General features: G+C 43.3%; 1 protein-coding gene across 2 annotated transcripts; it reads right to left on the bottom strand.

Annotated features, from left to right (window-relative positions):
• Positions 1-230: 230 nt before the first annotated feature.
• On the bottom strand, positions 231-16,900 carry LOC135516178 (splicing factor 3B subunit 2-like). Of its 2 annotated transcripts, none has more exons than XM_064940275.1 (22): positions 16,731-16,900; positions 15,435-15,481; positions 15,250-15,333; positions 14,770-14,997; positions 14,509-14,571; positions 14,123-14,246; positions 9,535-9,656; positions 9,195-9,303; positions 8,811-8,911; positions 8,324-8,524; positions 7,949-8,065; positions 7,573-7,653; positions 5,696-5,923; positions 4,559-4,708; positions 3,232-3,321; positions 2,906-3,013; positions 2,657-2,764; positions 2,306-2,448; positions 2,007-2,108; positions 1,785-1,884; positions 1,315-1,506; positions 231-751 (listed from the first exon to the last, which is right to left on the bottom strand). In XM_064940275.1, the coding sequence occupies exons 1-22, from the start codon at positions 16,858-16,860 to the stop codon at positions 680-682; spliced, it is 2,700 nt and encodes an 899-aa protein (XP_064796347.1). In that variant the 5' UTR covers positions 16,861-16,900; the 3' UTR covers positions 231-679. The 2 variants fall into 2 exon arrangements, with proteins under 2 accessions (XP_064796347.1, XP_064796348.1); XM_064940276.1 differs by having other exon boundaries at positions 15,274-15,333.
• Positions 16,901-17,219: the final 319 nt, after the last annotated feature.

Below are 17,219 nucleotides of genomic sequence, written 5' to 3'. Positions count from 1 at the left end.
TTATCATGCTAGGTTTGACTTCATAGAGCCATAGGCATGTTGGCAGAATGTTAAAGGTGTAGATCACTAAAGGACTATCGCAATGTAGGGCCCAGTTTTTCCGCACCGTGTGTCTCGACTTGTTATTGGCGATCACTAACTAGGGACAGGAGTTTCTGGTCAGGTGACAGGTCACATGGCCAGGAAAAAACAATAAACCCTGAAAATATTAACCATATGGATCCATGGAATGGATTTGAGTCATTTATTTACAAAAACAGAAAAGCAGTTACATGAACAAATAACAGTCACACAGGATATAATTGATGGGTCATACAAATGCTGCATACGGACGAGACCTGGCAGTGGTTCTACCGGACACCAGTCTTGGGGTCAATTTCATTTCAATTCAGGAATTACACTGAACATCTAATTCCAATTATCTTCAACGCTCAATAAGGAACATTGGGAAATGGAATTTGGTTTACGTTATGAATTGACTGGAATTGAAATGGAAATGACCCCAAACCTGCCAGACACTTATTTACATAATTTAAAGGAAAATAAAACAACCGTGATAATTGTTGGTTTTGTGCTTGTGAAAGAGTGGTTCCTCATGGTTTAAAATCTGATCCCTGTTAGTCTCGTTCTGCCTGTCCTCTCTTCCCTTACCATTTCCTCTCTGTGTGATTTTGTTGGTCTAAAACTTGAACTCTTTGTATTTTTTGGCACCACTTCGTGTGTCTTGGGGCTGGGCCTTCCTCTTCTTTTGCTGTGGGAGAGAGAGAAAGAGAAATGAGAGTGCAAGAAAAAAATAAGTTGTCAATATTGTCATACAACAGTGAAAACACTACTTTCCCCCCTTCTACTAACCCCCTATCCCAGCACAACATGTTGACATAGGTCTCTCTCTCATTATCTCTACAGGGCTGATAAGAGGGAGAGAGGAAGGAGGGAGATAGCTGTGCATGTGCACGTCCCTTTCAAATACTGCTATTATAGGAGGATGGCCATATTCACAAGCATAGAGATAACATGTTTTAAAAGCAAGGCCTTGCAATATTAGTTATGAAAGTACTTTTTTTTTTTTTAACATTGGATTCCTGGAGCTAAAGTTGTAATAGGGATTTAGGTGTTGAAATCACTCATACTAGTAGAGATAATAAAAATGGCCCTCTAGTCTTCCCATCTAGTGTTTGATTTTGCTTCCTTTTGAACTGAAAACGGGTACTACAAACACTCTTAACCTCAGCAAGGCTCTAGTGGTCTAATACATTTCGAAAACCGGGAATAAGATTTCCAGTACGCTAGCCTGCAGTCGCTCCCACCTCTCACCTTCTGTTTGGCGGCGTGCTCGGCCACCATGTCGCTGAAGTCCTCCTTCTCCACCTGGGCCTCCTGGTTCCTGACATGCTCTTCGTACTTCTGGGTCATGGCCATTGGGTCCAGCTCCAACTCTTCTGGGGCCAGGGCTACCTCCACCCCCTGGGACTCCTGGCCTCCACCCGCCTTACGACCAGCCATCGCCTGGAGAGGGATAAAGAGAGAGCGAGAAGCAAAAGACAATTTGAAATGGCAGTGGCACCCGAATTCCCTAGTGTGTGTGTGTGTGCGGTACAACTGCGTCTAAATGGTTTGGAGACCTGGCCAAAAGTAGTTCACTATAGATCGGGTGCTGATTCGGGCGCAGTTGTAGTGTGTGTGTGTGCGTATGATCCTGAGGATGGATGTAGATGTGTTGACTACGCAATGCATTAGTGTACAGTATGTATCAAAACTGCCATGAAAGCAGACGTGGTTCTTACCCCCGATACGTCGTAGATGTGTGTGGATGCCATCATGGCTGCCCCTCCAGAGCCCGTTCTCCTCTCTGGGAGCACCGTGAACAGCTGAGGAGTCTCATTCCTACACATAATTCCGCAGAAATAAAATCACCAGAAGATACAAACCCACACACTCACAGCCTAGGTAGCACAACACACGCAATAGAGAATACACACACAGCTTAAGTATGGCCACACACTCACCCGTCCATGGCCTCCTCAATCTTCTTCTTCCTCAGCTCGATGAGCTCTGGAGTCTCCATACCAGCAGGCACTGACGAGAAGCCTCCTGGAGTGATCAGACCACTGGGGGGAGAGGCATATACAAAACACACACAGGGCTGGGGTTGGAACACTGATCAAGGTACTCAAGTCAACCAAATGCAAATGTCATTCCGTGCGATCAAAGGCCAATTGATCCAACAGTATAAAGAGACTGGTTCATTTCAAGTCAATGTCAACTTGTGTTTCAAACGTCCAGTAAGCAACATGTGAATGTCTACCTGTCTGCCGGTGTGAAGAAGCCAGTTTCGTCTGGTTTCTCCTCGTCGCTCTCATCTTCCTCCTCTTCCTCTGAAGACTCCTCATCTGAAGGCTCCAGCTCTCCCCACGGCGTACGATCTACTTCCTCCTCCTCAGCCTTAGCCTACACAGAGAGAGAGAGAGAGAGAGACACACACACACACACACACACACATTAGGGCACCAGTCAATACACCAATAGATTAAAAGCAGGCTGGTTGTACGACATAGGCATATGTGGTAGTGAGTGTAGGGAAGTTTGGTGTATGGTAAATATTAGGGGTATGAGGCACGGTTGTAGGGTATCCATCAGTGTATGAGGAGGATCTAACCTGGAAGTCTCCTGCGTTAGTCCCGAACACATCACCGTACAGAGGCTTGCCTGTCTCATCTACAGGAGGCTTCCCCCAACCACCAGCGTGGTAACCAAACGAACAGCTCTGAGAGGAGGGAGAGAGCGAGAGTGGGAGTTAATCAGCTGTAATGAGATTCACGATACTGCAACATTTCAATACAGTGTTAATACTTTTGTAACAAGTCGGTAAATTGTTAAAGAGTGTGTCTGTTAAAGTCGGGATTACCTCTGGGATGGGTGAGTTGAGTCCAGGGATCTTGAGGTTAGGATAGGAGGGAGGGGGGCCGTATCTCTGCATGGCGATCAGCCAGGGAGGGGGCACCTTGTGGGAGTTCTGCACAGAGAGGGGATGGTGAAGCAATTTTAGTGACAAGACCATTGTGTATCAGTGTCATTCTGCTCTCAAAAAGACGATGATCATCAATACAATTATTTTAGTCAAATCAAACAAAGCACAACTATAAAGCTGCCCAGCAACAATAAAGTTAGTGGCGAGATAACAATAACATGAAGTAGCGGTGGTGGTGGTGATGAGGATGAAGATTAACTCACCGGTCCAACCGGCATGCCCAGAGCGATACGCAGTTCATCTGACAGATCGCCTGGTTTCTTCTCCTTCAGCCTCGTCTCAAACTCTTTACCCTGAAAGAGAGAGAGAGGTCAGTGTGAGAAACAGAAACCTACCAGAGCAGTCCACTGACAACCAGGATTTCATTCAAGAACAAGGAACTATTGAAGGAAACCCAAAATCAACCACATAGGAGAGCTGGGCCATATGGACAAAAATCCATATCGCGATAAATTCCCTAAATGTATGTGATATTGATAAATAGAATGGTAAGTTTATAACATTCATGTGCTAGGGAAGTGAATTTGAAATAATTCACTATTCAAATAATATCATGATATTTTTGGGGGATATCCGGATAGTCGAAAGAGATGGGTTAGCTGACAATGTCACACACAAAAAACGATGCGCATGCTTCAATGGTGCAGAAGTCCGTGAGTTGTTATGATTCTGGATGGCCAGATGGCTACCAACAATGATAAGAAACTGCCATGCTGGGGAATCGTAAGTGACTCGTTTCAGCCGGGCCGTCATTGTAAATAAGAATTTGTTCATAACTGACTTACCTAGTTAAACAAAGGTTAAATAAATAAAAGCTCATTTCATCTTGTTCTTGATACCATGTCTTGTTTTGAGGTGTTTTGACTGATTTCATGTCAATGCTAATATGGAAAAAATGTGCTAGCTGGCTAACCAATAACTGTAATGATGTATTTGAGACAAAAGTGCTCTTTGTGCAAATGTATTTATGTTTTCAATAAACATAGAATATAGTTTACATGTTGTCAACAATCTAAGCCAACCCTGTGTGTTTTTCCCCACAGTTGCGCACACATCGGATTTGTTGCTAAACAACCAACCTGTCTATACATGTAAAACTAATCAAATTTGTTTAAACTTGGGAATGCTAACTGCCCCAATGCATAGTGCCAACTGTAAAGTTTGGTGGAGGAGGAATAATGATCTGGGGTTGTTCTCATGGTTTGGGCTAGACCCCTAGTTCCAGTGAAGCGAAATCTTAACGTGACAGCATACAATTACATTCTAGACAAACACCCTTGGGATGAATTGGCACGTAGACTGCGAGCCAGGCCTAAACGCCCAACATCAGTGCCCGACCTCACTAATGCTCGTGGCCGAATGGAGGCAAGTCCCCGCAGCAATGTTCCAACATCTAGTAGAAAGCCACTCCAAAAGAGTGGAGGCTGTTATAGCAGCAAAGGAGGGACCAACTCCATATTAATGCCCATGATTTTGGAATGAGTTGTTCAACAAGCAGCTGCCCACATACTTTTGGTGTAGTATATCTACCTCGTAGTATAGGTCTCCATGGATGGAGAGTTTAGGCTTCATCTGCCACTTGAAGAAGGCGTCGTGGAGCTTCTGGTAGTCAATGTCGATCTTGCCCATCTTGGGACGAACCTTCTCCCTCATCTTGGTCTTCATGGTCTTGGCATCCTCCTGTGAACAGGGAACGTAGTGTTGAAGAGTTTACACAGGATAAAACAGATGCATATTAGATTGTGTCCTACTACAATAGAAATACATTAGGGTTCCCCGACTGGAGGCCCGCGGGCCGAATTTGGCACGCAGGTGATTTTATTTGGCCCCTCGAGTTTATTTTACTTTTTGGGGGGACTATAAAAACACTAGCAAATCAGCTCCAATTGATTTTCATTTTGGAAATCTGTTTCAAAGTATAATAGAGAGATATACTGTATATGATCAAAAGCGGCACACGCCCCATCAGATTTGTCTTGTTGTTGTTTTTCTGTAATACTACTAGCCACCTAGCAATTTTATAAAGTTGGTTTCAGACAGGTTCCCAATCTCCCAACCTCAATTAGCTACCAAGAAGACAATTTCAGGCTATCAATCAAGTTAAAGTAGCTAGCTTGTCTAATTATCTTAGCTGGCATGCCTGCTGGCAAGGTTGGTTGACTTTAGAAAAAGCAACTAATTACTAAATGTACTGAATAAGACTCGCATTCCTTTCAATCTTTTACCCCGATTTTAGCAGAGATTAAAATATCCACCAATCAGGAGGATACAGACAGCTCAAGAGGTGTGCCTAGATGTGCAGAAAAATATACTTGTTTTTTTTACGTGATCATACACAAGCAAGGTTTGAAATTACTATGTTTTAGTCAAATTTTATATCTGTGCTTCATGCAGTCAACAAATTTGTAATTATGTTCCGGCCCCCTGACCATCCGCTCAAGAAAAATCTAGTTGATGATCCCCGAAATACATGGTCCTTCCGTACTAAGTAATCACAGATAAAAGCAATGCCCCAACCACATTCTTACACCTATCTAGTCATGATGGATCCTTATTAACCTCAAAGAGGAAAGCATTCAAACATGAGTACATCCCAAAATGGACCCACTTATATTGCCACCAGCTTGTGGCCCGACTGTACCCACTCAACCCCAACCAGTCACCCACCTTCTCCTGCAGAGCCTCTCTCATCTCCTGGATGCCCGTCCTCTTGATGAACTCTGGCAGCTCAAACGGGGGCTTCTCTATACCCCTCTTGCCCTGGAGGTACTTCCTCTTGAAGCACCAGTGTCGGGGGACGGGGACCGTGTTCCTGGTTGCCTTCAGGTGTACCAGCAGCTTGGGCTCCTGGGCCGTCACATCGTGCATCTCCACCACGTCAGGACGCGCCACCAACTGGAGAGGAGAGAGGGAGGGGGATGACAGGAGAGAAGGGAGCAAAAAGAGAGGTAATAAAGTTGGGAGGTCACATGCTGACTAGACTTGGGACTCGCATGCGCCATCGCGCGCTTGTCAATTTAGTCCATTCACGATCAGGACACGCAGGTGGAAATATCAAAACTAACTCTGAACCAACTATATAAATTTGGGGACAGGTCGAAACGCATTAAACATTCATGGCCATTTAGCTAGCTTGCAGTAGCTAGCTTGCAGTTGTAGCTCATTTGTCCTGGGATATAAACATTGGGTTGTTATTTAACACAAGGTCCTCTACTCCAACAATCCACAGAGAAAAGGGTAAACCTAGTAAGATTCTAGTAATCTCTCATCCTCCAGTCTTCTTCTGACTTTATATGGCGGTTGGCAACCAACTTTTATTTGAATTTTTACATTTTTACCTTTATAGGCAATGCCAGTTAAGAACAAATTCTTATTTTCAATTACGGCTAGGAACAGTGGGTTAACTGCCTTGTTCAGGGGCAGAAAGACAGATTTTTACCTTGGATTATCACCCACGTGGGTATATGCTTCTAAAAACCAATAACAAGAGAGGCGCCTGGCTACGCAGATGCTCGTTGACGCATGCGACCGGCTTGGTTGAAATTAATGAATAACATGTTTTTTTTTTTTTGGTGTGGTCAGGATGTCAGACGATCCCGCAGGTGAAGAAGCCGGAAGTGGAGGTCCTGGGCTGGCGTGGTTACGCATGGTCTGCGGTTGTGAGGCTGGTTGGACCTACTGCCCAATTATCTAAAACGATGTTGGAGGCGGCTTATGGTAGAGTAATGAACATTAAATTATCTGACAACAGCTTTGGTGGACATTCCTCCAGTCAGCATACCAATTGCCTGCTCCCTCAAATCTTGATATCTGTGGCATTGTGTTGTGTGATAAAACTGCACATTTTAGAGTGCTGTTATTGTCCCAGCACAAGGTGCATCTTTGTAATAATCATGCTGTTTAATCAGCTTCTTGATATGCCACACCTGTCAGAACAGGTACATTAGAGTGTCTAGTTTAAGAAACAGATGCCCCACAAGTCCTCAACTGGCAGCTTCATTAAATAGTACCCGCAAAACACCAGTCAAGAGGCGACTCTGGAGGTTCTTGAAATTTTCCGGATTGAATTACCTTCATGTCTTAAAGTAATGATGGACTTTCGTTTCTCTTTGCTTATTTGAACTGTTCTTGCCATAATATGGACTTGGTATTTTACGAAATAGGGCTATCTTCTGTATACCAACCCTACCTTGTCACAACACAACTGATTGGCACAAATGCATTCAGAAGGAAGGAAAGAAAATCCACAAATTAACTTTTAACAAGGCACACCTGCTAATTAAAATCATTCCAGGTGACTACCTCATGAAGCTGGTTGAGAGAATGCCAAGAGTGTGCAAGCTGTCATCAAGGCAAAGGCTGGCTACTTTGAAGAATCTTAAATACAAAATATATTTTGATTTGTTTTACACTTTTTTGGTTACTACATGATTCCATGTGTTATTTAATAGTTTTTGATATCTTCACTTATAACATTCATGAAACACAGCATTAATGACACCAGCTAGATCTTATAACCACTATGTTATAAGAAAATGGTTTACCTGTTTGAGTTCAGCCACAGTCAGTCTGTTCATCCTTCTCAGCTTCTTCTTAGACAGCTTGGGAACATCTGTTCTGATCTCCTGTACACACAGAGAGAGAGAGAGAGAGAGAGAGAGAGAGATGGAGAGAGATCAAGAGATGGAGAAAGAGGAGTAAGGAGGACTTCCATGGTCAACAGTTCCAAAGAAGGAGTAATTGACAACATGAACAGGAAGACACTATCCCCCATGTCCCAATCCTCTAACTTTCTCCCTGAAAGTGCACTACTTAGGGCAGTAGGCTAGATAATTGAGACACTGAACAGTCCTGCTTGAGATGTTGTCTTCTTCCTCCAAGCCAAGGAATGAAGAAACCATAGGATAGATGAATACTAACGTCATCACTGTCATCGCTGTCTTTTGTCTCCTCCTCGAACCCCTTCTTCTTCAACATGGTAGGAGCCTCCTTCTTCTCCGGCTCCTTCTCTTTCTCTTTCTTCACATCGTCAGTCAGCTGAGGGATGAACAAAAATAAAAAAACAAACAGTGAGAGGGACGGAGACAAAGCCGGTTAAGTGAAGCAATTTACTGAACATGCAAACAGAAAACCAATATCCAAATTGAACAACAGTATATTGTATTTCATAAGTGGTCATCAAGATGGTAAATAATAAGGTCAAGAAGATTGCGGGCAAATGTGTAGGATGTTTTGACTGATCATTTGTTCATTCGTTATGAATAAACAAATGATCAAAACGGAGCAGGCTCTCACCTTGAAGGCCTCAAAGATCCTCTTGAAGAAGATGAAGTTAGGATCGTAGATCTCCGGTTCCTCAGTGACGTACTCGATCTCCACCTCATGCTCTTTCTCCTTCCCCCCATCCTCCTCCTTCTTCTCCACCGCCTGCTCCCTCTTCTCCTGCACACGCCTTTTCTTGTTCTTCTTCTTGCGGTTCCTGCGCTTGCGGTTTTTCTGAGAAGGGAAGAGAGAAAATGTCAGGAAATAGCACCATTTCTTAATCCGCACACCAACTCAGTAGCCTTGTGGTTAGAGTGTCCACCGTAAAATTCTACGGTTGTGAGTTAAATTCCCTGCTGAGTCGCATCATTCTGAATTCGCATTGGAGAAGCGCCAAGGTTCTTCCCCTCTGTTGCCTTTTGAAAAGGAGGCAAGGAGAGGACGGGAGGAATCAAGAAAATACAATTGAGATTCACCCACAGACAGCAGGAGAGAAGTTGTGAATGAGAACAATACTCACATCTTTCTTGGAGAGAGAACTGTCATCCTCTTCCGTCTCAGACAAGACGGGGGCGGAGGAGTTGTTCATCTCCATCTCCTGGCTCTCCTCCTCCTCTTCTTCTGGAAAAGGATAGAAAACACAGAACATTCACTGACCAGTTCAAGCTCCTATAAGGCTCTGAACCCAGATAACAAGAACTAGGACTGCAGTACTTAAGAATAGAAAGATACCGTCAGGGTTAGAGGTTTGGTTGATGTCAACTTACTGAAAGATATGAAGAAACATTCAATAAATATATGTGATAAATAGAGTTAGCTTACTTTATTTGTTTAAGTCATGATTTTGTCATTTGTTAAGGATTTATGCATAATCCCACTCCAGTGTGTAGTTCCCTGTTCTGACCTGTGGGAGCAGTGCTTAGCTGCTCCTGTCTGATCTCCTTTAGTTGGAGAATCTTCTCCAGGGCCTGAGGGATCTTAGGGCCAATGCCCACCTCCTCTCCCTGCCACACCTGTTAAACACACGCACACTAGATTTTCTTAGGTCATGTGTCTCCTGATACTAAACATATCGCATATACATTTCTTCTAAATCTTACACCGAGCAGACTTCTATAGCAGCTGAATTCTTACCTGAGATAACTTAAGTCGCAAGCATCCAGTTCAATTTACATGGGTGTTAAGTATTTGTCCCTTATGTTTAAGACAAGGACAATGTCTATTAGCTTGACGTTGGGTCGTACCTCTCTGGCGTCCTCCCCTGGCGGTGGGGGAACTCTCTGTCTCTGGGTATGCATCATGGACATACCAGGAGGGGGTGGGTTCATTCCACCAGTATTTATACCAGGAGGGGGTGGGTTCATACCTACAACACAACAAGACCCACATTTTGATTTACATCAACCATGTCGATGTACCGCCATTGTGTTACGTAAGCATGAAACAGATGAAAATGGACAGAAACAGGGAGGGATTATCTGGAAATGTTCAATAAGAAATGCTTGTTATAATTTTCTGTAGAGAACGACCGATATGGGTTTTGAAGGGCCGATATGGAGAAAAATTGAAAAATGGCCAATATTTTATGGCGATAATACCTTGAAAATTTGAACATTTTAATAATTTGAACATTTCAATAATTGAATTAACTTTTGAATACATATTCCCATAGAAAGCCATATACGGCTTCAACAAATCGTTTATACAACCATACAATCAATTTGACTTTGTTTTTAACACTATAACTACTTAACATAATGGTACACTTCTTGATAAACTGGGTGAAGCAAGATTGCATAGGCCTAGTCACAATACAGGTGAATTCATATTTAAGAGGACTGTCTTCATGGATTAATTTATTGACTCTTTTGGGCATTTTTCAGTAGTCTATGGGGCAAAAGAAGACAATCTGTTGCCCTTTCATTTGAGACCACGTTATAGGCCTACTGATAAACACGTTTTATTTTATAGAAGTAGCCCTTTGTCTTAAAAAATATATATTTTCAAAAATATGTGTTGTCTCTTTAAGAGACATGACACCACTCCTGTGTCGTGTAACCAAAGTATGTGAGCAGAGCCTAGAGAGGAGCTTGCCGAATTTGACTGAAGCGCAGAGCCAGTTTCCCAAAGGATGGAGCAGCGGCTGTCTCGGCCGCTCCAATTTCGCTCCAGTTCCACTTATTTCACGAGATCAGGACATGCATTTGTAGTCTACTTGTGTGCTGCTATAGCCCCTTGCTTTAGCTACGGTCATGGAGTTCGCTAAATATTTTCCATAAAGAAACTGAAAAAAAAACACAGGTGCAAAATCAAGGTGACTCACAAAGATGAGGACCAAGAGCAAGAGCACGGTGATGTAGTGCCCACTAAAGAATCACTGTGGAATCTGAAAAGACACGTACCCCGAAAGCATGATGATGTATTACATGCACATGCTAACAGAAAGGAACGAGATGGGTAGCTAGCTAAGTGTGCCATTGTATTCAAGTATTCATAAACAAAAAATTATCTCTTAAAAGTTTCCTTCAGGTTCGTTCTACTATCTATACAATAGGCTATCCTTGATTTTGGCTCAATAAGCCTAACATATTACCTCTTTCAAGAGGCTTTCTGTTTTGACAGGGTTATTTTTCCTTAAAAAAAACGCCTACATAAAGAAAAACTCCTCATCCCCGCCCAGCCTGGCAAGAGAGAGCCGAAGGGTGTTCAGCATCCCGTGGCTCTGCAATCGCAGAGAGGGTACTCTCTGCTACTGGCCTACTCTCCAGGCACCGTCACGAGCCTGAAGCCACAGACTCTGGCCAAACTTGTGTTTCTAAAAGTGAATTCAAAAGGCACCGTCATGGAGTTCACTACATTTTTTCATAAATAAGCTGAAAAAGCAGACCACTTGTATGGCATCATGTGGGCCAGCGGTCTTCTGATGTGAATGTTGTGAACAGAGTGCCCTATGGTGGTGGTGGGGTTATGGTATGGGCAGGCATAAGCTATAGACAACGAACACAATTGCATTTTATTGATGGCAATATGAATGCACAAAAATATCGTGACGAGATCCTGAGGCCCACATATATGCATATCTGTATTCCCAGTCAGGTGAAATCCATAGATTAGGGCTTGATTTATTTATTTCAATTGACTGATTTCCTCATATGAACTGTAAATTCACTGAAATTGTTGAATGATGCATTTATATTTTTGTTCAGTAGAGATGTGCAATGGATTATGATCATTGTAGTTAATTACCACGTTTTATGCGCTAGACTATGTAGAATAATGGCCTATTGGAAACTACAACTCTCAACTACATTACACAGTTCAGGCTGGATGTGATTCATCTCTAGAGAAACTGTGCAATGCGCGCATTGAGCTCACAGAAGAAAAAAAACGAACTAAATGGAATTCAAATAATTGAACTGATGACGCAATTCGTTTTTTTAAACTGAAAAATAACTTACGTTTTGGTTAATCGCTCAGCACAAACACAGCTTTAAAGTTAGCATACCTTGCATTAGGGTTTGCATATTAGCAATCACAAATAAAGTTAGTGTAGTGAATTGACGTTACCTAGCATCCCATTCTCATCGACGGGGCTGCAGTGGAGCAGGTTAAGAGCTTTAAGTTCCTTGGTGTCCACAACACCAACAAACTAACATGGTCCAAGCACACCAAGACAGTCGTGAAGCGGGCACGACAAAACCTATTCCCCCTCAGGAGACTGAAAAGATTTAGCATGGGTCCTCAGATCCTCAAAGGGTTCTACAGCTGCACCATCGAGAGCATCCTGACTGGTTGCATCACTGCCTGGTATGGCAACTGCTGTATATATTGTCAATGCTGCTCTTTAATTACTTGTTACTTTTATCTCTTATTCTTAGCCATATTTTTTTGTTGAAACTGCACTGTTGGTTAGGGGCTTGTAAGTAAGCATTTCACTAAGGTTGTTGTATTCAGCACGTGACTAATAAAATTTGATTTGATTACCTAGCAAAAGTTAGCTCTATGCTGAATGTTGTTTACCTAGCTAGCTACTGGTATGTTGCTTTCAGGGTTTTCGCCAAAATGTTCCGCCGGACAGTGTGACCGGAAAGATTGTAATTGACCTGAACACTAACGCATTATGGTGTCCACCCACGGTGAACAAAATCACATTTAGAGGATTGTAATTCATCTTAACAGAATAGAAATGTGCCTGTAAAGGTAGTAACACAAAGTAGAACGATGTTCTTATAAAAACATAACAGGTTTTATTGAAAAGCAAAACATTGCCCTCCCTGCTAGAAATCATAAATGAATATATATATATTTATATATATATTTAAAAAAAACATTATGCCTAGAAGAACAAGCTGCCTACACAGCAATAAAACTTCAAAATAGAATGTGTATAATATAACTTGCGAACGACCTGTCCTATAGACTATTTTTATGAATATTTATTAAGAATTAATAAATAACAAAACACAGCTGTTAAAATACAATCTAGGCCTGAACATTTTAACTAGGCCTAATAAATAACACAACATGGCAGTCTATGAACAGCAGGGCTAGCCCGCCCCACTCCCGATGCTAAAGAGGCCACTCTGGGAGGCCATGAAATTAAGAAATTAACAACCTGATATTGGACAATCAAATTCGATATGTAAATAAACAACATTCGGTAAGGCTGGCTCATGGAGAGAAAGCTTATTTCACAATGGTCCTGTAAAACAAGGCCCACGCCATGCATTTATGAAAGCACTGGTTACCATAACCAAAAGGATCTCTTTTTACACTTCTACTGGATGTTAATAAATGTTATGTTATAATTTGAACTATCGTGGGGGTCGTGACTCGCCATGTGTGATATGCGTGGCTCATTGATAAACAACTATTATATGCCGTAGGCTGACTAATGATTGCAACTCTCCGATGTGAATAGTTGCCAACGATCGTTCGTTTCCAAGAGCTACTGAATAAACTCAAATGAAATGCACCAATTTCACATGATAAGCCTACATATAATTACTCTCCTCTCTCAATCCATTCCAAATCTGTATACTATACATGACACAAGGTTGGGATAAGTTGATCTTGCCAAGGGCGGCAGCTGAACTGTTAGGACAGGGCCTGACGAACGCAATTTGCCTCTAATTTATTTGAGTTTGAGGTGGACCGTGACCTGCTCCAAGTGAGCCGCTGCTGTTGGGAAGTCGAAACTGTTACAACACCTTGGAGCAGCGTGCGATGCGCCTTGTTACTTTCTCCTCAAAAAAAAAGTGAAATCTTGAGGCATTCTATACTGTTTTGGAGAAAGAATCCCCTCGGTGGGCACACTGAACACAGAGATACTCAACACAACCGTCACCAATTTTTGCCAAGTCGGGGTACATTTATTAACCTAAAGTATATTTGATTTTGAAGTTGGAGCACACCATCAATGAATAAAAAGCATTATATCGCAATCAAAAAAATAATAATTATGCCGGAAACCCCTGGTTGCTTTGTAAGGGCTGCAGCCTGTATGAACATTGTCTTGCCAACCATTTAATCAATTATCACCTTAGAAATGTCTACATTCTGTGTGGCATTATTAAAGTGTGCAAAATGTATATGCAGCAGGAAAGGTCTAGAGTGGGTAGCTAGCAAGCAGCCCAGAGGTTCCTCGAGGACAGGCTAACTAGTTAGCAGTGGCGCCGGATTGCAGGAGTTTCACACGAGAGGCAAGTGTGTTAACATGCTACAAAGGGGAAAATCGGCTTAGCCGATACTCAAGGGCCGATTGCCGGTAACTAAGGGTTAATATCGGCCCGACCAATTACGAGTCGTTCTCTAGCGGTGTGCACTACTGACCTCTCATCATGGGGGGCATCATGCCAGGGGGTCGTGGCCCCGGGTCAGACATCCTGGTCCCTGGTCCTCCATGCTGCATCTTAGCGAGCTCTTGCTGCCTCTCATGCTCCATCATCACTGCCGCCTGACAGAGGGAGGAGAGATGAGGAGGAGGGAAGGAAGGAAGAGAGCAGGGAAGAAAGAGAGGAGGTAAGGAAGAGAGAGAAGGGAGGGGAGAGATGGATGAAGGGAAGAGAGGTAGGGAAGAGCGAGAATTAGAAGATGTGATATATTTCAAGCAAGGAACGGTACCATTACAATGTGATTGGTTGTGACACAAAACTACTGATCAATAACAACAAAATAATTTAGATGGGAGAAAGACATGAACAGCCTCCAACCCTCACCCTCTTCTGCTGCTCCAGAAGCTCCTGCTCCTTCATGTGCTCTTCCATAGCACGGGAATCCCCCTGAACACACACACACACAAAAGGTAAACTTTTGAAACTATTCATCACCAACTGATCAATACCAGAACCCCTCTACAGCCACTGCTTCCATCCCATGCAAGAGAAGACAGACTACTTTACAACTAGGGCCTAGAGTATTTCCTAGTCAGGTAAAACTCAGGGGCCTAGATAAAACCCTCTCCGGTGGTTTGGTCTTACCTGCTGCTTGGCCCTCTCCTCATGCTGCATCATCATGGCAGCCCTCTGCTGCACCATCTTCAGCTGGTCCTCCTGGGAGAGGCCAGGGGGCATGCCTGGAGGCTCCATGCCCATATGCATCCCTGGTGGAGGGGGTCCACCCGCCATCATGCTCATCGCCTGGAGCATACCCATACCAGGTGGCATGGGCGGCATGGGCATTGGGGGCATGGGGGGGATGCCTGGCATCTGGGGGACAAAGATAGAGGAGGGAAGGGTGGTTGTTGGTAAGGTTGTTTTTTTTATTTGGGTAAGTAGTTAATCCGGCACCATGTGCCCTAACCAGGAAAACTCCCCTTAGTTTTTACTGGTCAGATCACATGGTAAAGGTAAAACTCCTGGTCCTATTCATGACAGATTGATCACATGCTGCAGAGTGTATGGCTAAACAATCACAGTAAATGTAAGAATGAGAGGAATTAGATTGGACTGTCTAATAACCTTATAGGGTCGGTTGGTGCTGACCTGCGTGGTCATAGGTTTGTCATCACCCCCTTGGTTGGGCTTGCTGAGCATCATTCCAGTCTGAGTGGAAAAACACAGATGCACACAAAGATAAATTGATCAGATAAACGCACAAGATGCAATACACGCTTCCACTCTCCTCCTCACTAGCACACACTGACCCGCATCATGTATCCCTTGAGCCTGTCCAGCATCTCCTCTCTGGGGCCTAAGGAAGGAGGAAAAGACAACTGTAAACAAACAATGAACAATACAGCTGGGACAACAATGATTTCATTACAAATGGATGAAATTAAAGGTTCATTTATATTGCTGTGTAGTTAAATCAGCCACTTCAAGGAAAACATCTGGCATGCGTGACTTGCTAATAGATCATTTATCCTTGATCTGAAAATGTGGTTGGAAGGTTTGGGGGTGCAGCAATTTGTTTTCTTGGAGGGGGGACGTTTTCTCCCGTGCTGCAGATGGCTATATAGGTCCTATAATACAGGACTATTAAAAGCCCAGTGCAATAAGAATATATTTCTACCCGTTTGATATTTTTTGAATTCATTTTTTTCAGGGGCTGCTGTACCTCATCAGCCCTACTTCCCGCGGCTGTGGTCGGAGGTGCCGAATTGATGATGCGACGCAAATGCGGAGCCTCAGGAGGCCAACTTGAGCTTGGTACCGCGTCACTGTTCGCCTCAAATTTTGTACAAATGTCGCGGGCTCAATATAGCTTTGCATTGACGGTAGGTTTTATATAAACACAAACTTTGACAACTTCATTCACAACAGCTCTGCGCTGCTGCATGGTCAATCCGATATTTGCATTGGCCATGCAGCATTTACAGTGATACAGCCTCTGCAGAAGTCAGGGAATTCATACCTCTTGCACTTCGCTGAGCGGCGCAGAGCAAGTGTGAAGAAAGTTGTCAAGGAAGTGAGTTTGTGTTTATACAGGAACTCCCGCCCTCAACCAATCATGTCAATGCCGGACCTATATTGAGCCCTCCACATTGTTACAAATTTTGAGGGGCATGGCAATGCAATACTGAGCTCATTTTTGGGCTCTGCATGCCTCTGGGGCATCGCTATTGCGTCACATTATCCTTACGGCGCCTCCGACCATATTTTCGAATTAAGCATAAATTGGCTTTAAATGTGCCTTTTATCAATCAAACACCCAACCAAAACAGCAAGTTAAGATTAGCTGTTAGCTATCAACCACGATGACTCACTAACGTTAAGCAAAATACTATGCGTAGAGGTGTTGAACATGCATTTGTAACTAATATGTATTGTTTGTGTAGATAGCGAGCGAGTTAAGATACCGTTAGTTTGCACTCTCCATTACTTTCATGAGGGCCTGCGAGCTAACTTTGCCGCGGAAGTACATATGTATGGATAGCATGTTAGCGGCTAGCTACTGCTACACACAATTCATTCAATTCAAAGCTTGATTCTAATCATACCCATGTTAGGTGCGCCTAGCTCGCCTAGCTTGGCTTGAAGCTCCGGATTGCTCCATGTATTCAGGGCCGCCACAGAGCTCCCCAAGTCAGAAGGCATGGGCTCAGTCCCCGGCGGTCCGTCGGAAGCCATGTTGAAATTCAACAGAGCAATGGGACTCTACAGAAACAACAGACACGAAAACCTGACAAATCTTGCAAACCGGAAAAAGCAGTTGGAGATTTCTGGGTAATGTAGTTTGTGGTAGGAGGAATAATATTATCCATGGGTTTCCAAATAACAACCACTAGGTCGCAGTATTTAATTAAGAAAAACACGATCCTGATTCATTGCCAAAATTACATGCCAATGTGAAGTAAGAGGCAATGTATGCTTGATCCAAGAAATGTGGTCAGAGGCGCTGTATGCATGGTGTGACACAATTGTGGAGCCTCCAGAGGCCAAATTGAGCTCCATACAGGGCGCTGTATGTTCAATCTGTCACCTGCATG

This window comes from Oncorhynchus masou, chromosome 27, assembly GCF_036934945.1.
Source record: "Oncorhynchus masou masou isolate Uvic2021 chromosome 27, UVic_Omas_1.1, whole genome shotgun sequence".
NCBI lineage: Eukaryota > Metazoa > Chordata > Actinopteri > Salmoniformes > Salmonidae > Oncorhynchus > Oncorhynchus masou.
This window is presented reverse-complemented; position numbering and strand designations above follow the sequence as displayed.

Coding starts and splice junctions, on each gene's coding strand:
- LOC135516178 (XM_064940275.1), bottom strand. CDS start 16,860: ATGGCTTCCGACGGACCGCCGGGGACTGAGCCCATGCCTTCTGACTTG. Junction 8,066..8,323: donor GGATCTTTGAGGCCTTCAAG/GTGAGAGCCTGC, acceptor TTCATCCCTCAG/CTGACTGACGATGTGAAGAA. Junction 1,885..2,006: donor ATTGAGGAGGCCATGGACGG/GTGAGTGTGTGG, acceptor AATTATGTGTAG/GAATGAGACTCCTCAGCTGT.